The following is a 23,695-nucleotide window of genomic DNA, read 5'->3' on the forward strand; positions in this document are numbered from 1 at the left end:
ACAGTGAATTCTTTCAATTGTTCTCAATATCTTATTAACTATATTATGGCATTATTTTCATTCAATATACTCTAGATAGAATTAAACAGATTTTTTTTTTTTCAACTTGGGTGAGATATTTCAAATACCAGTGTCTAGATTACTTATCAAAAACCATCCAAATCGGAACTGAATTTACTGTATATATTTACTATATAAAATAGCCATACAACAATTATTCTAAATGCATTTATCCATATATTACAAAGTAGTTAAAATTGAGTAAAATATCTGGATTTTTCAAAACTAACACAGTAGAGCATCGATTATCCGTCACCTCGATTAACCGACTGCGTTCTAGTCGACAAATTCAAATGTCCACTAGTGATGTGGCGCTACAATATTTGGCTATGTCTTGGCTACTTTAATAGTATTTTTACGTGTTTTTGCTGGCAACATGGCTCGACCATGAAAGGAGCCAGTATTTAAACGAGGCTTAATTTTCTAATTTTTAACGATACAATAGAGACGATTATTATTAAAAAAAAAAATTTTATAGGCTTAACATGGAGGAAAATTCAACGCGAAGTAGGTTAATAGCGATATACTAATATACTAATTACATGGGATATAATAATATACTACACTAATAATGGATTTTTTCATACTTTTCAATTATCCGACCAACCCCAGTCCCCAATTGAGTCGGATAATCGAGGCTCTACTGTAGTTTCAAAAAACTGTATTCTAATAAACTTTAATTTTTATTATTATTTCTTTTATGAAATTTTTACATATAGATATGCACAACTCAATAACAGACATTCCGTAAGATTGTGAGAGCTAAAAATAATTGTAACTATCTGTATCTTTTCTATATTTAAATATGTTTAGATACATAGATACTTATTATGTTACAATGAGTTAAATATAGCTTGTATGAGCAGTAGACTTTGCCATATAGGTTTGACTAAGTACACCTATGATGACTAAGTACACCTATTCACTTAAAGATGTTCTTTATTTGTTTAAATGTATCCATCATTAAACAACACATACTTGTATTGATTATACTAGTTTATAAAATATATGAGTAAACTGATATTTATTATTACTACTTTCAACTAAAGAAAGACTTGTTTGAAAATTATATTTTTATTATAAAACCAGAGAATAAATCAGCATGGTTTATAATTAATATTTAAAGCTTTAATTATTATACCTTATTTTCATAATATTTATGTCATCTATTCATATATCCTTTACATTAAGAAATTTATTATATAAATATAGACATTTTTTTTCGTTTGTTTGAAAATATTAAATGATAAATGCTAGTATGTATAAAAATAGAATTTCATATTATAACAATCAACAATTTTTTCTTTTATATATTGATATTTTTAAACAAATTTGTAAAACAGTCTATTAATAATAATGCAGAAAATCTAGTTAAGAAATACATTTACTCTATGCCATGCTGTTCCCATTAAACCTCGAAGATTCCAAATAGGCTGGAAGGTCTCAGGTTGTACATTGTAAGATGAATCGACAGCTTTACAAATAATTTCTATAGAGTCTGTGTTTTCTTCAATTGGTAAATCAATCTAATAATAAATTTATTAAAAATTAATAAAATGTACTTAAATCTTAATTAAAAGATATTTAATCTCATTGGATATTAAAAAAGCAAGTAATGAAGACAGTACTTACTTCCCATAATGCCCAAGCCCAAGAATAATACTGTGATGAGTTATCATTTGTTAAAGTAGCAACTTGCCATGTTTTTCCTTTATCAATAGAAACATCAACTCGAATTATTTTCCTTCCACCTCCACTGTACGCATAGCCTTTAACTTTCAATAGATTGTCATTAATTTCTACTGTGCTGTTATTCAATGGATCACATATTACAGACATCACAGGAGTTTCTTGAACAGCAGGAGCTTGGCTAAAATCAACATTGTTCCAATCCACACTTGGTGAAAAACTTTTGTAATCATTTTGCTGCCAATGACTTGAACTTTCTTCACTTGATAGTATTATTTTCCCTAACCATTTAACATTGCGTGCACCAACAACACCAGGCACTACTACTCTTAAAGGAAATCCATGATCAGGAAGTAAAGGCTGTCCGTTCATTTCATATGCTAGCAAAACATCACTTTTTGCATTTAATACCTAAAATTTATTAATTCAGACATTTTAAGATATGAATTGAAAATGTTCAATATCAATACTATATCAATATTAATTTCATACTGAAATTATAAATGAATGAAAGATAAGTTATATTTTCAATAAGAATAAATCTTTTCTTATTGAAAAGATAATTTTCATTTTTGTTTTGTTACTGGATTAGAATTCAAAGCTGTAATTGTATAAAAATGTGAAAAAACTTTTAACAATAAAATATGTTACTTCAACATATATATGTTAATACAGTCGATCCCCCTATAACGGATTAATATATCACGGCAAAAAAATTGCGACCTCATTCGTATAAAGACGCTAAAAGAGACTTGTAAAATGTGGTAAAACGTCATTGCTGACTCATGTTGCGACAGGATTGGTCAAATCTGGACCAATAGTGGATGAGCAGCCAAACTACTTACACGCTAAGGAGAGTTTAGGTGGGTAAATTGAGTTTACTATCGTCTGTACGGTATATAAATTAGTACTGTAATTTTATACATTTCTCGTGAAAAAAACATTTCTTATTCAATGGCCATAAAAATTATTTCTATTAATGTCGTCTCCAAAGTTCAGCGAATTTTTCGCAGAAAAATAACTTATCAGAAAACGCACCCACTGTTTGGTGCGCCACTCCGTGACAAAAACAAGCTTAAGCAATGGCGTCGTCGAATGGTGCACACTCGATAAGTAATCCTACAATTTTTTGTTTATAGCATAGTTTATATGGATTATTCCCAAAAAATTATACGTGTTTTGGAAATGTCGAGTCAAATCAGTCTAGAATCGATTAATTTTTATGGAAGAAAACCTTTCAAACAGCCATAGTCCGTAAACTGCACACGTGCCAGGTTGTGATTGGCTCATGTATTTAAGGATTCCTACAATGCGAAATTCTTATAAAGTGGAATGTATCTACCACGTTATAGGGGGGTTGACTGTATATTGTTTTTATAACATGTTAATATATTTCAATGTAATAAGCTATTATTTATATTTATTATTTGATAATTTTTGTGAGGCCTACCATTTCCTCAAAATTTTGGTTGTTATTATATACCTATAGTACAGTGGAACCTCACTTAATGAGCATAATTTGTTCCAGAATCTTACTCATAATGCAAAACAATTTTTACCATATAAATGAATGTAATATACAATAATGTGTTCCATGCCAAAAAAATACTCAAATATTTTATGTATAACATGTATTCAAAGAGAATTGTACTGTATTTAATTATAGCCTTTACATAGCCCAAGAATTTGGCATATTTTTTGGGCATGTTTATTATATAATGGACTATGGTTGTTGATGTTTATATGTGTCTGAAAAAAGTTCGGAAAAAATGTATGATTACAAGCGACACTAAGAGTTGAGTTATAAACTCCATAATGTAACCGTATCGCTATACCATATTCGGTAAGAAAAGTTTGGATTGACCAAACTTACGGTAGAGATACTGCAAATTTACGAACTGTGCATGCGCTAAGTCAGTCTCTATACAATCGGAAATTGTGCCGGAAGCAACAAATTGGTTGAAATGTATCTTTTGACTGACAATGCTACTTCTGGACAATATAAAATTCTAAGATATGAGTTACTTTGGTCATAAAAAAATAGAAAAATGATAAAAATAAATAAATAATTATAGTATTAGATCTGGCAACATCAGCCAATGATTTTGCACATTCTCATGATGGACTGCTTCGTAAGCCATAAAAAAGTTTGCGCCTTAAAGTTGGAAATTTTATTGTATTTTAAACTATATACAGTGGTACATCAGTATATGTCTGCTTTAGAATACATCCAATTCGAAATACATCTTGTTTAGATGAAATAAATTTTGCTTGGTATACAACTTAATTCAATTATACATGCCATCTATGAACAAGTAGCACTATTGATACACTAGACCAGACTAGATGTTCACAGTGCCATGATTTATAACTTTGCTAAATTTCTTCTGATTTTAATTTGTAAGTAAAATTTTATTATTTTTATTAATCATGGAACTGCAAAAAGGCAAAATGAAAAGCAACAGAAAACTTAAAAAATGACTAGAATCACAATGGAACTGAAAAAAAGGTGGCACGTGTTCAAGATTTTAACTGTTGCATACTGTATTCTGAGAATGACGATATCGACAATCGTGAAAAATAAAGACATTATTAAATCTGGTAACATTGCAAAAAAGGGGTTAAATCAATTTCTAAACAGAGATCGAAGACATTAGATCATGTTGAGAAATTGCTCTTGCTTTGGATAACTGAAAAACAGTGTGCTGGTGACAGCATATCAGAAGCAATTATTTGTGAGAAAGGTAAAAAGATACATGCTGATCTCATGAAAAATCAAGCAGGAACTAGCCAGGAAAGTGAGGTGTTAAAAGCCAGCCATTTTTTTTTACATGAGAACAGATTAATCATTTTTATTATACATTACTTCTTATGGGAAAGGTTGGTTTGGTATACATCCTATTCGGTATAAGTCCAAACATCAGGAACAGATTAAGGTCATATACCGAGGTTCCACTGTATGTATTCTATATCCCTTTGTTTTGTTCTGTCTGGTTGTTCATCAAACAATTGTTTACTATCAGATAAGATGACGTTTGCACCCACACCTAATAGATGTGTGAATATGACATCAGGATTGTTTATGCTATCAAGCAGCATTGTAAAGGAATTTTACCTGTTTTCCCAATTTTAGAACCCTCTTGTAAAGTTTTAGCAAAAACAATTAAAAATAATTAAGAGAAAGAAATTAGAAAAACAAAAAAATCAATTAATTATTAATAATCTCACAACATTCAGAGAAAAAGATGAAGGGGATAACCACTGTTTCCTCCTTTTTCAATAGTGTTAAGTAAAGATGTTACATGGATACATACAATTCATAATAGATAAGAGAGATGGAGGACTAAAGAATAACCAATCATGCTTATCCTTCATTACCTCAACTTCCTTTGGAATAAAATCATAATTGGTGAGAAAAAAGTAAAAACAAAAGGAAATGACAAAAAACACAGAGAAAGGAAGAGGAAGAGAAAGCAGAAAGTGAGAGGGAAAGACAGAGAACAGAGAGAAAGAGAAAAGAGAGTGAACAAACAACTTGTCACCTAAATGCAAATTTCAGCATATAACGAACAAATAAAATTTAATATTCAAACGTTTTCAGCTATCTTTCAGAGGCCCTTGTCAAGAAAGAATGCATGAAACACAAAAAAACAGAAGATAGAACTGTTTTTTTGTGTTTTGGGCATTCTTTCCTGATGAAAGCCTCTGAAAGATGGCCGAAAACGTTTGAATATTAAATTTTATTTGTTCATTATATGCTGGAATTTGCATTTAGGTGACAAGTTGTTGGTTTAGTATATAGTTCCAGTTTAAGTGTGCCAGTTTTTTTGTGTTAAAAGAGAGTGAATACAACATCCAGAAAGAGAATCAACACTGAGAAAAAAGGGCCAACACAATAGTAGAGGGCCACATCAGAGGAATGTTAAATCTGGAGGAAATAGAGTCAGCAAAAACAAAGATAAAGAAGGAAAAAAAAGTGCAATTGAAAAAAAGACAGATCTTTGATTAGAAGACAACTCTGCAACTCTTCCTGGTATGTTGTGAGTGACAAAGTTTGGATACCCCTGCTAGATACCCCCATTTTACTAATATAGAAATAAGACTAACTTCTGAAGACAGATTTTATATTTAATATTAATTTAAAACTTAATTGTAGTATTATGTTCAGTTTTTTTTTTTGCAATAAATTTTCCTTTTTATTCTTAAATTAGTTTATTTGATTTTGTATTCACTCTTCCAAGAGGCTCATTCCTGAACTTCGGAGTGACTTTTACCCGCGCCTTACATATCTGACTGCCCTAGAGTCTAAATCAGAGATATGACCGATAATACACACCTGGTGGCAAGATCCTATCTAAAACTCCCAGAACTCAATTTTTGACGACCCCCAAGCCCCTACACTTTCTATATTGATTGTAGTATTATAAAAATTGGATAAATTATTTTATTCATTTTTTATAGATTAAAGCATTAATATCAATTGTTATTAGAATGTGTTAAATTTTTTTAATACCAATTAGAAAATTAAGCTTTTCTTTGTCAATAATTAAATAATTCAGTCTAACATAAATTTTAAAAAATTACAATGGAAATCAAACTTGCCTTATGGGCAGGTACAGAAACAGCGTAATTTACGTTTGAAGTATGATCTTTGTCCAATCCTTCAAAATGAACATGTTGGATTTTTTCATCACTGAAATCTACTCCTACATAATTTAACAAGTCAACTAATTTCACACCAGACCAAGTTGCTGTACCAATTGCTCCAGCTTCCCAACTTAACCCTTTTACTTCTTTTACCTAATCAAAAGTATCAATTCATTAATACGACATCAGATAACTTCATGATTCAATTCATTTAAATTACTTTCAATAAATGTACAAATAAAAAGGATATAAAACTTAATTAATAATAAAACCATTATGTATATTTGAAAAATAGGAGAATTCTCTCTCTTAATTTTCAAATATGCATAATGAATTTACAATATTACAATAAAAATACAATGCTGGTGTATTTAATGTGTTTCATTTGCAAATGATATTATAATATTAAAAAGTTTCTCTGTATATTTTATTTAATTTTAATATATAATAGACAGATAATATAATAAGAAGCATGTAAAAATTTTTTAAAGTCAATTCTCATCATGTATTTTAAAAATAAATCATTTAGTTTACTGATTTTTGAATTCCTCATGAATTTCTTATAATACTAATGATAAAAAACATGTGGGTTATTTCTTTTGGTAAGTTTTAAATATATAACATATATTAATATACATAGTAATACATAAGTAAGTACATATATTAATATTTATATAATACAAATTATTAAAATACTCATCAAATTAAATTATTTTCCTTAATAATCTCTTCAGATTAGAATTCTTGGATGATGATTAAATGATATTTTTGTATTACTCAAAAATTATAACCTTATTTTGTAAATAATATTGATTTAAACTTATTGTAGTGCTGCGCCACTATAATTCTTGTGTTCAGTGAGTGTATGTATATCCTTCTTACATTAGCTCCGTTATTCCATACCAGGTATTGTAATTGCGAACTTTGATTTTCGTTCTTCTGAACCATCTTTTTTTTGGGGGGCACAGCCGCCTTGTTTCAATTGGCTGTGCGAGATTCACGTATGGTGGGTGATGTCGCACGATGGCGAATGATATAAATTGCCATCCCATGTGTGGAAGGACTCTCTTTTTTTGCTGACTGGGACTTGAGCTAGACGAGCGGAGGTACGCTGGAGTGTGCAAGAAGGAGCACAAATCGGTTGTGACAAAGGGACAGAAATATGCCATGAAAGGAATCAATCTGCATCATCGACACCACGTGGCCGAACCTATTTGTGAGAGGACTCTGGGATTTAAGGTAAAGTTTTTGTTCAGATGCGTACAGTAGTTTCAACGAGGGAGCTGCTTCTGTGAAGTGATTGTAAAAAGTAATTTTCTTATTCTTTATAATCACATCCGTGAAAGGAATAATTACTAATTGACACGATCATGTTTTTTTTTTTTTTTACTTTGTACCTAGTAGTGATAAGCTAAAGTGTACTTATATTGCCAATTATTAAAAATTTTCTTACTTTCAACCCAAGTCGTTTGTCTTATGTAAAGTCCTCAAGTAGCAATTTTTACCCAACCCTTTGTCTGGAGTAATCTTGATACTCCTTAGACACTACATTATCATTGTGAAATGTATTCATATTGGAATTTGTTAGAAATTATTTGCATTTAATTTTAACAGTTTGTCATGTAAATTTAAGATATTTAGGTGCTATTATTATTATCAGCTAATTAATAATTGATTAGTTAACTTTTATGTTAAGAGATCAATATAAATTCTGGGCTTTATTTTTTCAGAAAATTACCTTATAATAAAATACCTTCACAAACATACCTTATTTAGTTCTGATCTTCGATTCCCAGCACACTGAATTGTAGCAGTTATTGTATGCTTTGGAAATTTTGATTTCAAATGTTCAATTGTAAAAGTTTTTCTTGTTCCATTTGTTAAATATATTTCTAATCTATAATCATTTAAGTTTACTTGTGGAACAGGCAGATGATTGCGGACATAAAAAAGTGAACTGTAAAATAAAAGAATGTTAAATTATGAATGAAAATGGAGTTAAAAAATATTTTAAAAATTAAAATTCTTTTAACAACAAGAAAACATACAGTACGTCATTAAATTTCAAAATTAAAAATACTATTCTCTTATATGCATCTCTCTCTTCATACACGTGCAAAATAAAAAATAAATAAATACAAATTTAATTAATTTTTTCAGAAAGAACAAAACCAATATTAACTAAATTAACATTAGTTTTGCTCATTCTTAACTGTCATAAATTGAAAATTGTCAGTTATTGTTTGCATTAAAATCTTAAACTGATAAATAATTAATATAGTCTTCAACACAAGGAAATAACAACTCCATGCTATATAAATATCTAATAAAGCCTATTAAATCTCGAATCAAAGAGCCTTTTTCTTTTCATTTTAAATATTTTCAAATTTAGTTAATGTAATCATTAAATAACTGTTGTTCTTTATAATTCTTCTGATTTATATTTAAAATTTTACATGGATATTCAATTCAAACTACATTAAAAAAATATATATTTAAATAAAGAAATGAGCTTTTAACAATAATAACTTGAATATAAAAATAAAAATATCCAAAATATAATGTATAAGTTATACATCACCCGAGAGAAAACCTAAATTCAAATAAAATGATAAAATACGTTTAATCTAAGATCATACCTTCCCAATGGGTTGATATTGACTCCTTAGGGATCAATAAAAGTTAGAGAGGTCAATAAAATGTAAATATATAAAATTTATTTAAAATATCAAATATTAAAAATGTTACATAATTTTTCACTTCAAATTTAGGAAGTTATTTTTTTAAAATTGTGTAGAAGAGCTGTGGCATAAGTTACATGTTGAGCTGGTCTTTCTGTTAAAGTGCAGATGGCATAACACAGTGTTTCTCAACGGGGGCGATATCACCCCCATGTGGGAGTTTTCCATGTTGAGGGGGCGATTAGTAACAATTTATATTTTGGGTGGCGAAAAACAATTTTCTGGGCGATATAGTAAAACAGTATATTAAGAATAATTAGATATTTTATTTGTTATATCGTACAATAATTAAACAAATAACATTATACTAGTCACTAGTCTATTCAATGCAGTATGAATTTAGCATTAGCCTTGGCATTTGGCATCGGAATTTTGAAGTGAAGGGGGTGATACTACGTAACAGTTTTATTGATGGGGGTAATACTACGTTGAAGGGGGCAACGATTTGTTAGAGGTTGAGAAACACTGGCATAATGTAACACCCAAGTGCATCACCATCCACTACCGGGCCTCTCATTTTATTGAAATTTTCCCCCCTTCCTCTCTTGTCCCAGTTTGTCCAAGTTTCTGTAACCTCCTCCCCTGTTCAGATATACAGCAAAATTTGATCTCCCTTAAAACCTTTATCACTTTATGAATGATAGATATCGTAAGTAGAAATGAAGCACACAAGAAATTTTGAAATAAATAACTGGATGTCCACTGAAGCTCAAGCCCTCCCTCCCTTTCCCTTTGTTTGACTCCTGCCCTTCCAGTGTAGATGTCAGTGGTGCAGCGTGGGTGTCAACTGCCTGGAGCCGAGAAAAATTTCGCCACCCCCTTATTTAGGTACCTCAATTTAAAAGACTAAAATTCAGTTTTGTCACAGAATAAGTAATGAAAAATTCTGTGCTCATTTCAATTGGTCCAAATTGTAGGTGCGACAAAAATATGAAATGAAATGGTTCAAATTTTTACAAGATATTATTATTATTTATTGTGAAATTTTGCCGTCCCCTAAAAATGCCACCCGAGGCAGACCGCCCCTGCTGCCCCCACTGGTGGACGTCATTTATGGACAGCTTCTAACTGGCAATGCAAGAGGGTGTTGTAGGTTCAAGTTTCATTACCCAGCCAATCTTTTCTTCCAGAATATTCTAAATTTAAATTGAAATTTAAAAATTTAAATTTATTATTAGATGGTAGCCTAACCTTTTACCTATATTCAAATTACTTTATATCTAATCATTAAATTCACCTTGTGTGAGACCTGAAAGGTCCCTGGGTCTAAATCAGCAATTTTATTAATAATGTTAATATTTTGTTACAAAATATTACTTCGTTTGGATGAGAAAAATGACGTTTTAGAGTGGGAAAAATAGATAACAGATGTTACTTCCTTTCACAGAAGTTAGTGTATCCTCTGTTTTTCCCTTATCTGCAAAAACTCTCGCTTTGATGGGAAATGCTTACCCCTCACATATCCCCCTTTCCATCCGTTCTCACGGAGGAAACTTTGCATGATGATTGGTCGCCGATCGTGACATATAGAGGAAATTTGTCAGAATTTGGGGAGTTCAGCAACAGATCTGGAAGCGTCCAAACTCCACACATTTTCCTCCTGATGACCAACGCCCTTAGACGAGTCACATAGAATAAGTCCAGAGTCTGCACTTAGAAGTGATACTTTGATTTTGTGCACATAGTGATCTCCCATGGAAAGAAGTAAATGAACTTTATTCTCCAAAGTGTCCCTTGCCTACAGAAAAGAAGACGAACGACAACTAGAACAGGTTGTATGTTTTATAACGATTTTGTGAGCTCTCTCTCTCGATCGCGAAGCGGGTATAGTATAAGTCCTTGCCTATATCGTGTATCTTAATTGTCGTATATATATCCCTCGTTCCTTGATATTTGTATTAGTTTTACTTATATAGAATCATTAAACTTACTCTTGTTTGTTTTATATAAGATATGTCTCTTTATAGATATGATTCAGACTCGAATTAAGAATCGCACGCGTGTTTGTCTGCGGATCGATAAATTGACAAACTGGTGTCAGCCCTGACAAGCATCTGGGCTTCACCGTTCAGATCTACTAGCGGTTATCGCTCTCCTATGAGAACTTTTAAGATTGGATCTCTCGATCCGAAACTTTGGAGACAGATTTCGGATAATCTGTGCCGATTAAGTGGTACGAACAATCATTAGAGGATTAGAGTACCCCCGGCTACTCTCACACCTTGTTATAGCCTGAGAAATAATCCAGTAGTTCATTTGGCATGTTTAAGAGCTAAATATTTCTCATAATATGTAGCAGAGCAGTAACAAACACCTAGTATATGAGTTTATCATAATATATTGCTGTAGCCGATAATGTACAGTCCTAGTTGCAAGGAAAGATGACAAAATCAACTGAAGAAAATTGAAATCAATTACATCTAGTTTTCCTATAGTATTGTCTAGCCACTAGACCAACTAATAATATACATCCAAAAATTCTGATTGACTCGTGAAACAAATTTTGCATCATATATTTGGTGATTTTGGCATGCATACTTAAAGGTTGCCCATTGCTGCCTAGGAAAACTATAATGTAATGTATTTTTCTGTTTTAGGAAATGCTGATTCAAAACAAACACCTGGGGAATAGTCTCTAAATAGTCCTGGTATTAAACTTGATTTTTACTGGATTTTTACCTGTGGATCACTTGAAGGCCTTTTTTATGAACAGATGGTCATTTCACTTACCCATTTAAAAGCCAGAATAATATACAGTAGACATGTCAAGCAGTGACCCCACATCTTACAAAATGCATTGAATGATTAGATCACACACATTAATCTGTGTGTGCATAGGACAACAGTCACATTGAACATATCATCTGAACAGTTTGCTTATGATGTACGACTTATGGGCCACCCTGTACATTTTTCAGATAGGCAATGTTTAGAAGTTTCACTCTGTTTGTTGGTATAGTTATAAAAATTAACAATATAATGTAACAAAAACTCAAATCAATATCTTGAGAAAAATAACTCAAAATAATATTACAAATGTTAAATGTACTATTTAGTATGTATTTTGTATCAATAAAATTTATTTTCTATATTCAATTTATTAAATATTAGTGTACAGTGGGTGATCGGTTAACGAACAAATCGGATAACGAACACTTTTGCGAAAGATTTTTATGATTGGACAACGAACACATGTTCGGATAACGAACACTTCACTAAATAAACATAAAAAAAAAGCGACGAAAATAGCAAATACTGATTGATTTCCCCTTGTCTTCAGGCAACAATTCGAAACTTTTTGGAGCATTGGAGACGTTGACATCGACGCTCAACCCGGAATATACTTCCTTCGAACTTTGAAACTCTCTCTTGTAATTCCAGCCTTTTATTTTTCTGACAGAAACAATTTTTTTATAGTATTCGCGAGATGTCTGATGTTGCTGGGCAGTATGGCTTGAACAAATCTACAGTAGGCGCAGTTCAATCTTATCTAAGAAAGATACAGTATAATCAAGAAGACTCAAGCAGCTAAAGGAGTAACAAAAATCACTTCTGAGAAATAAAGAACATTAAAGAGCTCATAATAGAACCTGAAACGGATCTGACGACAGAAGAACGCCAAGAACTCTTGAATAAAGAACACCAAGAAACTCGGCGAGATATGTTTTATTATGAAAAAGAGGATTGATGCCGATATCTGCTATTAATTAAAGATCTTTTGAAGAAGTGGGGGATGTCAGATCAATGGTCTTAGAATGGCATAAAACCAGGTTGAGATTAATAGGCTTGGGGATCTCTACAATTACAATGCTATTACTGTAATTACTTCTAAAAATCCTGAAGAAGAGAGAAAAGCAATCGACATTAGACAGATTCCTTAACCCCCACAAACAAAAACAAAACATAACTAATAAAAATGCAAGACTGCATATATATGTATTTTTATTATTGCATATAAATGAACGTAGCAACAAAGTACCAGTATATATTTTTTTAATTTTTGGGGTCTCCAGAACGAATTAATCAAATTCCCATACAAACCTATGGTAAATTGATAATTGGTTAACGAACAATTCGGATAGCGAACAAAGTCTTGGAACGGATTATGTTTGTTAACCGATCACTCACCGTATTTTATAAAATTCTATATACACTACTAGTAGAATATTGTATAATGCAGCATAAAAATTTGAATTTCAATAGTTTATTAAATTTAAATACTTTTTAATCTAGATTAGTAACAATTTTTGTATTATAAAATGTTAGCAATCCATTAATCCACTTGTTTCAACTAAGATGCTGCAACAGCACTTAACAATGTCACAAAATAGTGCTGAGCAGTGCCATAACATTTTTTATATGTATTAGTAAAAATATAAAAAGTGCAATAACTCTACATTGATAAAAAAGTAAGGGTACCATAAGAAAAATTTACCAAATTGGGAGTGCCAATTACTATTAGAAAGATTGAAAAACACTGAATTAGTCAGTAGAACAGCAAATGTAGTAATAGTTTCTAGTTAAAAAAGTTGATGCCATTTCCCAAAAATCCAATTTTGTTTTAATAAACTTTCAATTATAATATATATGACCATTACTTCGTGTAAACATATTTTACTTAAGAGTTTTATTATATACAATGTAAATATAAATTTAATATAACTGAATTGTTTAGAAATAGAGGAAATTAAGAATTCACATTTCAATTTCTAACATAACTTTTTAAAAAATTAAAACAAAATGAGAATCTTTAAAAATCAAAATCTATACCTTGGTGTAATGAATTTTTCAGTTAATAATTCTAATGGAGTTTCTGCATTAAATGGCTTATTACTGCAAACTTTTAGAGCAGGATGTCGATTAGGTTCATTAGCATAAACATCACTGGATAATTCTTTCCTATCTTCTTGAGAAAGGTTGCCAATTCTAAAGGTTTCTAACAATTCTAAAATCTGCAAAAAGAAAACAAAAATCAGTTAAAATTTAATTTAAGACAAGACTGTTTTAAACATAAAATATCTATAAAAATACATGACCTAACTATTAAAATGCAAAGCATAATTGAGAATTTTATTGGGCTACAATTTGAAAAAACTGTAGACCTATAAATTCCCACTGTTGTCTGTTCGTCCATCTTTCCTTAATCTCGAGAACGGTGTCAGATGAAAAATGAGACCAGATAAGGAAACCTTAGGGACAAAAGGCCTCGATTAACTATATATGAACTTCTGATGCAAACTGGAAGTCATGTTATTTCAATTCAAAAATTTCCCCGAAAGATGTTAGAAGGTGACTGGCACGACTCTATTGTTAAAGGAAAAGTATGATGTACAGGGGGTAAGTCCTATTAATTTTAGTTGAGGAGAATATATTTGAAATTAAATAAATTAAAAATATAATTAAAAATTGCAGCCTGGCATTGTGACGACGTCACAATAATTTCTCGTCATTCTTAAAACACTTTTGGAGTTATACTGGATTTACATTTTGAATGATAATATACAATTTAACAAAAATTGTAAAAGAAATTTAATTATTAACTTTATGTTATAGCTTGTTGAATTATGGAAAATTTAAAAACTCTTTTATTTTTTTTTTTTATAAAAGTAAGAAATATGATTTATACAGGGTTCCTACTCAAATTTTTGTTTTGAATTCCCTGACTTTCCCTGATTTTCCCTGACCAACTTTGTCCAAATTCCCTGACCCTCACATTTTTTAGTGTGGAATATCGACATAATAAAACAGCATTTACTGTTAACATTGAGTACATTTAGCCCTCTTTTTGCACAGTTGATATGCTTCAAAGACTGCCACATTAAAAAAATACAGTACATACATCCTGTAGAAAAATGTTTGATAGAATCCACAATTTCAATGTAATGAAAAAATAAGCAATTTACAAACAAAACACAAGCTTTTTATTTTATCATCATTTATCATTATTATTTGTATGTAAATCTAGTAAATACAAGGTAACATAAAATCAACAAAAATTATTCTTTGATAAACAAATAGTACTGTACTGTGCTTAAAATGAACTCTTGATTTAGAAACACATAATTTTAAAATCAATCTTTCAACAAAAAGAGTAACTTTTTTTTAACCTTTTTACATTACCATCTGTTGCATATCTTAAAAACAGTTATTGCAAATATAATGTTTAAACATGCATTATTATATGGATAGGATAGATAGGGTGTGACCCATATCCTATTTCTGAGATCAAAGAATGTTTTGATGAGAAGAAATAAAACTCATATTTAATCACTGAGCCTTCTACTGCCCCCATGAAAGCCTCCAGTGCCCGCAAAGGGGCGTTATCACCCACTTTGAGAAAGGATGATCTAGACCAGTGTTTCTCAACCCAAAACTCATCGCAGACCGGAAAATATCTGCTTTTTTTAAGTGGACCAGTGACAATATTATTTTTAATTGAAAAAAATTCTCTGTTGTAAAAAGAACTGCAAACTACATTGAGCAATAAATATTTGTTATTTTATTTACCAGTACATTAGTATACAAATCAATGTGATCGCTGCTTTTCTTTTTTGCTAGTAAGATCATCAATTCTTGGAGTTAAGGCGGTAACTGCAAGGCGTGAGGCAGAACTAATACTATAATGATTTTGTTGTTTCAATTTTATCATTACCATTGCTGAAAACATTGATTCACATAAGTACGTTGTTGAAAAAGGTAGTAACATCCTAACTGCCTTTTTATGTAAAACTGGATATTCAGATTTAACTTTAATCCAAAACTGTGTTATGGGCATTGATTCAAACAATGTTTTAAATCCCAAGTCTGAACTTAATTTGATTAGTTTTTCGTATTCAAAGTCGTTCAATCTATTAGTTTGCTATCAATAAACGGATTAATAATCCACATATTTCCTATTTGAGAACAACGCATGGAAGGTTAAGTATATATTTTTAAAGTTTTCGCGGACTGGTCAGATTAGAGTTGCGGACCGGCGGTTGAGAAACACGGGTCTAGACTATTTCTCAAGTTTCTATAAAAAATTTCTGTTCATTCCTTTTTTTCTCTAATAATTAAATTATTTTACGTTTTTCTATTTTAGTTCCGGACAATTCCGGAACCTCACACTTGTATTCCTATGAAGTCATAGTATTACGAAAATTGGGATTCTTAAAACTTATAAAATAAAATAAATACAGAAATAAACAACAAACGAAATTACAATTATACGTTATTAAAATATAGAAGTTCAGCGCAGAGAATCGTAACTACAAATCTCTTTCTTTTGCAACATAACTATAAAAATTGTTTTGGTGTTGTTTCGCACAAAAAATAATCAAATTTATTTTAATTTTTTAGTAATGTAATTATTTTTTTTTAAATTTACAGCTTTTTAATTTTTAAATTTTAATTATAAGCAAGTTAACATTGGTTAAACTATCGGATTACCTGTTGATTTTCGAAAATATAACTACAGAATATTTATTACAAGCATGATCAATCTTGCCAGTTTTTAAGCCCTAAATTTGCCAAAATCAGTGATATTTGTTACCCAATGTCATTTCAGTTAACTAATTATTAAACTATGTATCGAAGTTGCGGAAAAAAACGGAAGAGAGAGGGAAAATATGCTTGCAGTACAGTACATTCAAGGAAAATCGTAACAACAAATATAAAAAGCTTGTGCCAACAACAAGTCAGCGCCAGTATTTTACTGTAAACGTCGGGTAACTATTTATAATTTTTTATGTTTTAAACTGAAAAACGATTAAATTACAGATTTTTACTGATCTGTTTAGCTATTTTGAAGTGAACATTCTAATAAATTACGATTTCAACTTTTAAAAGTTTGCAAACAAATTTTTAATTAGTTATTTTTTATTCTAATAAACAATTTCATTTTTTTATAATCGCTGAATTACTAAAATTAAAAATTAAACACTATTACATAAAAGTAGTTTATCCTGTTATTAATTAACTCCCTTGCTACCCACTAATTTTTAATATTAATGTAATTAAACATAAAAAATATTTAAAACTGGGAAAAAAACGAAAGAAATGCGTTAATTTTGAAGAAAAAGCTTCAAACTTTATTTTCCATTGTCTCGCCTTTCTGTGAAATCTGACACCGATGAGTCATTGTGTTTACAGCTGGATGACCTGGAGAACAGCTGGTGTTGGGATTTCCCGGGACATTCTCATAGAAGTCTCGGGAGGAGAAGGGTTTAAAGTAGAGTGAATACTAGCTGGCCGTATATTTTTAAATATTTTTCAAAAATTACGTTTTTTTATTGCGATTTCCGACCCCCCGACTTAATTAAACGTATATATAATAAAATATATTAATTTAAAAAAATTAAAAAACTATTGGAGGTCGTTTTTGACATCAGAAACTAGCTTTAAATAACTTTATCGAAGTAAAATCCGTGCACTACTACTTTAGAACGATGAATGAAATTTGATAAAAAAAACTCCCATTAAAAAACAATTAAGAGTTAATCGTGCGTCATTAAAGGTATATTAAAATCGCGATAAAATATTTTCGCGCGGGAAAAAATTTTTGAAAAAATTTGGAGACTTAAAAAACATCCAAAAAAAACAAAAATTTTTTCGGAGGGCCCAAATGCCCGAGTTTTATATAACGCTATGGAACTTTCCCGAGTTATCTCGGGTTTTAAAGATTGCAGCATTACTTCTTGCCGCCTGCGTATGGCTATGATTGGTCATCTATATTCAGCAAACCAAATCAACAACGCAGTTAAGGAGACAAATTCCCTGACTTTTTGACAATTTTCGACAAATTCCCTGACTTTTTGACAATTTTTGACAAATTCCCTGACTTTCCCTGACTTTTTCAAAAAATAATGAAAATCCCTGACTTTCCCTGATTTTCCCTGACTTTCCAGGTGCGTAGGAACCCTGTTTATATTTTTGAAATTTTATGTTAAACTTCCTGGAAATGCAACTGTGCAGCAAACAGGAGTTGTAGATTTGAGTCCCATTCCGAGCATGTTTTCTTCTTCCAGAATAGTCTAAACTAAATTTCTTCAATTTGGAAGTTTGTCTTTCAGAAAGTAATAAATGTACTAAATACTGGATAATTATAAATCTCACACAACCAAAAATCCAGCTCACGAAACACAAAACAATGGAGAAAAACGAACATTTTCAATTGCTTTTTAGCAGCTGTATTCAAGTTAAAAAATATATTTGGAAATGGATATCAGAATAGAATGTAATAATCTAAACTATATAACAAACAACGTATGATTGACAGTTGATGGTCATGTAGTTGTATTGGGATGTAACTATCGAGATGTAAAAAATAATGTTAAATATCCAATAACACCCTCCAAGTTGGGGATAATGTGTTGTTATCCTTGTAGTTGATAAAAAAATTCAAATAAAAATAAAGGATAAATTTTTTAAGTCAATATTTATTTATATAAGTATTTATTGAAGAATTTGATCTTGTGTAAAATATATAGATAACACTGTATTAAAGTCTTGAGTTAATCTAGTATTATTTAGTAGTATAGGTTGTAAAATATATATTATTTTTGCATTGTGAAATTATAAGAATGTTTAAAAATAAATGCTACTTGTAGAAATATTCTATAATATATGTTGCAAAATTAACTCAATATATAAAAATAATTTATTATGGTGTAAAAAGACATTTATGTAATCCAGAATAATCAAAAAATAAAATCTAAACTGAAAGTTAAAAAACTTTATGCAGATTATACGTATTATCATAAACAAAAATTATATCTAATGATTACACTATCAACCTATGCTGTACTTGTTCTACTTATCCACGAAAAATATTTTAAAATATCATTAAATTAAGAAAGTTTTGACACTTTCTATACCATGGGCACTAAGATGGCCCATTTTTTAAAAATCAAACTCCATTGTGGGTTCAGCCATGCCCATAATGGGGGAGCCAAGTGTTGAGGCCTGATATATCCATGATAGACCACCCCATAAAGGATTCCTGGGGTTTTTTATCCTGACTGGATTCATTCCTGTGTCCCCAGAGTGGTAGGCTGACACCTTAAATGTATAACCATCATGAAGAATTTGTTATAATTGAAAGATTACAAAACAGTATATAAATAAAATCTTGTCTAATCAATAAAACCTAATATTCATCAATAAAAGTACCTCATCTTGTTTATGTACTCCATACAACTCCCAGAATGGTTCTATTGGTCCTCCTGCTGCTAACAATATTTTATCACCACCTGGATGCTGATCAACAAATTCTGTAATATCATATACACCTGCTTTGTATGATACCCATATGTGCTTCTCTTTGGTATTATGTTTGGCAATCTCCTTTGCTGAATATTTTGGAAGATTTGAAATTTCTTCACCAAAATATTTCTTCTCATCTGGTGAAATTGCTTGCAATATTTGCACAAAACCTAAATTTCCAAACAAATTTCATTCTTAAACACGTGTAAAACAATCCTAAAATAAATTTACTACAATGTATTTATTGAAAAAAAAATTATATTTTTATTCACAAATATGACTAGTTTATATTTTTAAATATGTTTAATAATAATTTTTTCAAATATGCACAGTTGGATACATTTATAACTATAAATCTGGATCAAGCAATCAAAAAGTATTATTCATACTTCATGTATCTCAAATACATTTACTGATTATCTTTATTTCATTAACCAATTTTCAGGAATCAGGAAACCAAAAAACCAAGGCAGCTCCTTGCATAATATGTTACTAATGATCTTGGGGTTAATGTGTTTTTTACATAACTTACCTACCTATACTATGTCTAGGCAAGCTATCAGTGATGCAGGTGACCCGCACACTGAAATTTCTAATTAAATCCCTGATAATCATTTTCATTAACATAGCTTTCTTGTTATAATCAAACTCAAAACTTTGAACCATAATATTTTACTAATAAAAGTCATTGGTTCCTTCAATTAGTACTCATTTGTATTATTCATTAACATAACAAAAAAATATAATTAAAGAAAAAAAAGTTAAGTGATGGTGTAGAATGCCATCAAATTATTCCATTATCATCTGCATTCAAAAATAAATAAACTGTACAATTTTAATATTGATATACAATGTGGTCTTGCTTTTATATTAGTTTTAATTATAATACAGATAGAATATAACAGTTACCAGAAAATTATAATACAGGTATTCCTCGTACAACATGGCATTCCTACAACATGGTTTTGCTCTTACATGGTTCAAGAATTGGGGATGTCCTCCATGCAACACAGTGTTCTTACAACAGGGTTTTGCTCTAACATGATTCGAGAACATTCAAGGACAAAACATCATAATTTTTAGGTGAAAACCCCATTTGATACTTTTTATTCAAGCAAGCATACATGTTGTCTTTTATTTGCCTATGGATTTTAGAATATTGAAATTTTCATTGTCGTTTCATATCTTCCACATGGTTTTCTTTAATGAGAACTGATCATGTAGTTTTTCTTCTTCCTTGTTTTTCTAGCTTCCTATTCTAGCTTTCCTATAAACTAGGTATCATGGTCATTGGTGATAGGGCTCTAAATGAACCTGAAAGACTGTTGCTGTGCTTTGTTTTATGTTTAAAAGTTACTACATAAAAAAATAAAATTTTTAAAAATAGGGAAATACAAGCAAATGAACATATAAGATTTTATGAAAAAACAGAAAAATCAAGATGATACTTCAGATTAACGTTTACAGGAACACTCAGATGATGACAATATTTTCTCTCGTAAATGAAAAAAAAGAAAATGTCCTCATTTAATGGTGTTTAGTAGAGAAAAAAAATTAATATTAACACAATACTTTTGACTGTGATTGTTAGTTAATTATTAATTACTTTAATAAATATATTTCTCTTAATTACAAAAAATAATAGTATACTTTATGTTTTGTCATAGTTCTTTGTTTTGTATAGCATAAATTTGCATAACATGGCACTTTTTCAGAACTTAACTACTATGTTATTCAAGGGATAACTGTACTACAAAATAGTAAGCAATTATTATTTTGTTATAAATAACTAAAGCAAATAAAAATCAAGTATGGAAAAAGGAATAAAAATTTTTTTTATTAACAACTTTAATTTCTAGCATTTTCAGCTGTATTTTACCGACCTTCCTCAGGAGAAAGTTACAAAATGAATGACAGTTGCATTTGAATACCATGATAAAATTTATCATTCTACTCAAATATAATCAAGTTGCACTTATCATTCTACCTGAATACAACTGTCATTCATTTTGTAAGTTTCTCCTGAGGAAAGTCGGTAAAATACAGCTGAAAATGCTAGAAATTAAAGTTGTTAATAAAAAAAATTTTTATTCCTTTTTCCCTACTTGATTTTTATTTGCTTTAGTTATTGGTACAGTCGATAACAGATGACATTTGAATAGTAATCTAGAGTAACTGTATGTACTCTGTTACATACAATAACTCTAGGCAAGCATAATTTATAGTCGCATATAATTACTACTCTGCGACAAGAAAAAAGTCGAGAATACTGGTATAGTCTACCGCTCATATAAGCTACACGTAACGCAACAATAAGTATTTACGTATCTCAATATAGAAGTACAGACATTACAAATTTTTTCAGCTTCATTATAATCTTACAGAATCTCCATCATTAAGTGATCATTAGGTGCACATCTGTGTTAATTACAAGCATAATGTAAAATAATCCCCAATTATTGTGTAGAATGGATTTTATGCATAAAGAATAGTTAAGATAGATATGTATTATTCCATTTTATAATGTATTTCTTATTAAATATACAAAGTAAACTGCACTCACCACCACCAGATTTATATTTCCAGTATAGTATCCCAGATGTTAAACTGACTATGACAGTAGTAGTTAGAAGAACGTTACTACGACTTCGTCTAGCATTTTGATTATGCCAAGAACAATACGTTTCATCAGGTATCATAAAATTAATCACAGCACCATGCTTCTGTATCCACCTCGTATGATTTCTGCGAAATGGATTAATTATAACATTAAAAATGGCATTAGAAATTGATTAAAATCTGTAGAAACATTGTCTATAGAGACGATAATCGATGGCATGTTTATACAACGCGTTAGTAACAACAAAGTGAAGACAAAAGCAAAAATTACCCTCTGAAAATGTATTCACACTTTCTTGCAACTCCAGCGTGCTTATAGAGAGTTAACAGCTTCATTTATGTAAGTTCATAACGTAATTCAACGCTAAAATAAAATATTTCGAAGCTTCCCTTAGTGCAATCAGCTGTTAGCAAATCATGCACGCTCCACCGACTGCGTAGCCGGTAGCGATCCCGTCCCGTCATGCTCATCGCTAATGCGTTATTTCGTCATCGCTAATCGTCAATTTCAATATATTTTTGATTTGATTGATTACTCGATATAATGTTCAGTGTTGCCAGATTGTAATGAAAATATATTATTTATAAAAATGATTTTTTTTAAATGGCAGCTTATTTTTTAGAATTATATATTATTACTAGCAGATGAGCCCGGCGTTGCTCGAGCAAAAAAATAACAACAGAAAAAATTAAATAATTAAAAGTTATTCAGTAACACGTCACACAAGGAGCAGTTGTTGAAAAGGAGATGCATTTCGGGTCTTAATGACCCATCTCAGTCTTTAGACTTTACAAAGGAGAATAGATCAACAAAGATTACATTATATAGAATAATACATATAATATTTTAACAACATTTTTTTTTTATAAAATTACTTATATGATTGATTGTTGGTTACAATTGACATTAAAGGGTAACTGACTGGGTAGGTAATTTACCAGGGTGGCTGAAAAATTCCGAACATCTTTAAGTACACGGTTGCACTTGCATTCTGCAAGTGAAACCGTGTACTTAAAGATGTTCGGACAACTGTTACAACTGTTGTATCTATATGGGAGGGTAGGATAGTTTCACCAAATGGGAGCCATCTGGAGGTGGGGCGGGATGTAATCACATATGGATACTATCTGTTAGGCTGAAAACCCTCCTCCCTAACAGATAGTATCCATATGTGACACCTAGGACCGACTCTGAAAAAATGCAATGCGTGCATACACCCGGGCAGCCGATTGGGCATTAAAAAAAATATAATTTTGCATACTGTAAATATAATAATCAATAGACTCCTGTCGGTCATTATCTAACTTCTTTCGGGGAATAACTTTTTAAATTATGTACAGTTAATGAAAACATCCTGCCCCTAAGCTGTGTATATTTGGTCTTGATTTCCATGTATCTAACTCCGTTCTCAAAATTAAAACAGACGGACTAACGACAGTACGAATTTATAGGTCCACAATTTTTTCAAAATGATTAAAAGTTTAGAGGAGAGATCCTTTAAAAAGCCAAAAATTCAAGGAGAAAGTACGGTGGTTTCTCCCCGGCTCAGTCTGTTTATCCTCTGTGTCGGTTTACCGTTTTCGTTCCGCCGTATTATAAAGGTTTTTCGGTATTTTTAATATTAACTTTATTCAGTTTGATGTTACATCAATACGCTAAACGTGCAATCCCGACGGCGACCGACGAATCTCTTCGA

At 30.5% G+C, this 23,695-nt stretch overlaps 1 protein-coding gene across 1 annotated transcript; it reads right to left on the bottom strand.

Annotated features, from left to right (window-relative positions):
* Positions 1–1,307: 1,307 nt before the first annotated feature.
* LOC111630992 (sulfite oxidase-like) lies at positions 1,308–22,503 on the bottom strand. The gene is made up of 8 exons (XM_023375172.1): positions 22,270–22,503; positions 21,943–22,124; positions 19,287–19,549; positions 13,908–14,089; positions 8,164–8,353; positions 6,352–6,549; positions 1,693–2,160; positions 1,308–1,586 (listed from the first exon to the last, which is right to left on the bottom strand). Exons 1-8 carry the CDS (start codon positions 22,332–22,334, stop codon positions 1,428–1,430), a joined length of 1,707 nt encoding a protein of 568 aa, XP_023230940.1. The 5' UTR covers positions 22,335–22,503; the 3' UTR covers positions 1,308–1,427.
* Positions 22,504–23,695: the final 1,192 nt, after the last annotated feature.

The sequence above is a fragment of the Centruroides sculpturatus genome, unplaced genomic scaffold (assembly GCF_000671375.1).
Source record: "Centruroides sculpturatus isolate CEXI.00-Female unplaced genomic scaffold, Cexi_2.0 scaffold687, whole genome shotgun sequence".
NCBI lineage: Eukaryota > Metazoa > Arthropoda > Arachnida > Scorpiones > Buthidae > Centruroides > Centruroides sculpturatus.

What these genes read in the sequence shown, in the direction of transcription:
- LOC111630992 (XM_023375172.1), bottom strand. Translation starts at nt 22,334, where the DNA reads ATGAAGCTGTTAACTCTCTATAAGCACGCTGGAGTTGCAAGAAAGTGT. An exon ending in TGTGAATACATTTTCAGAGG is followed by an intron (nt 22,125 to 22,269) that starts GTAATTTTTGCT and finishes TCCATTTCGCAG; the next exon opens with AAATCATACGAGGTGGATAC. An exon ending in GAAGATCAGAACTAAATAAG is followed by an intron (nt 6,550 to 8,163) that starts GTATGTTTGTGA and finishes ACTTTTGATTAG; the next exon opens with GTAAAAGAAGTAAAAGGGTT.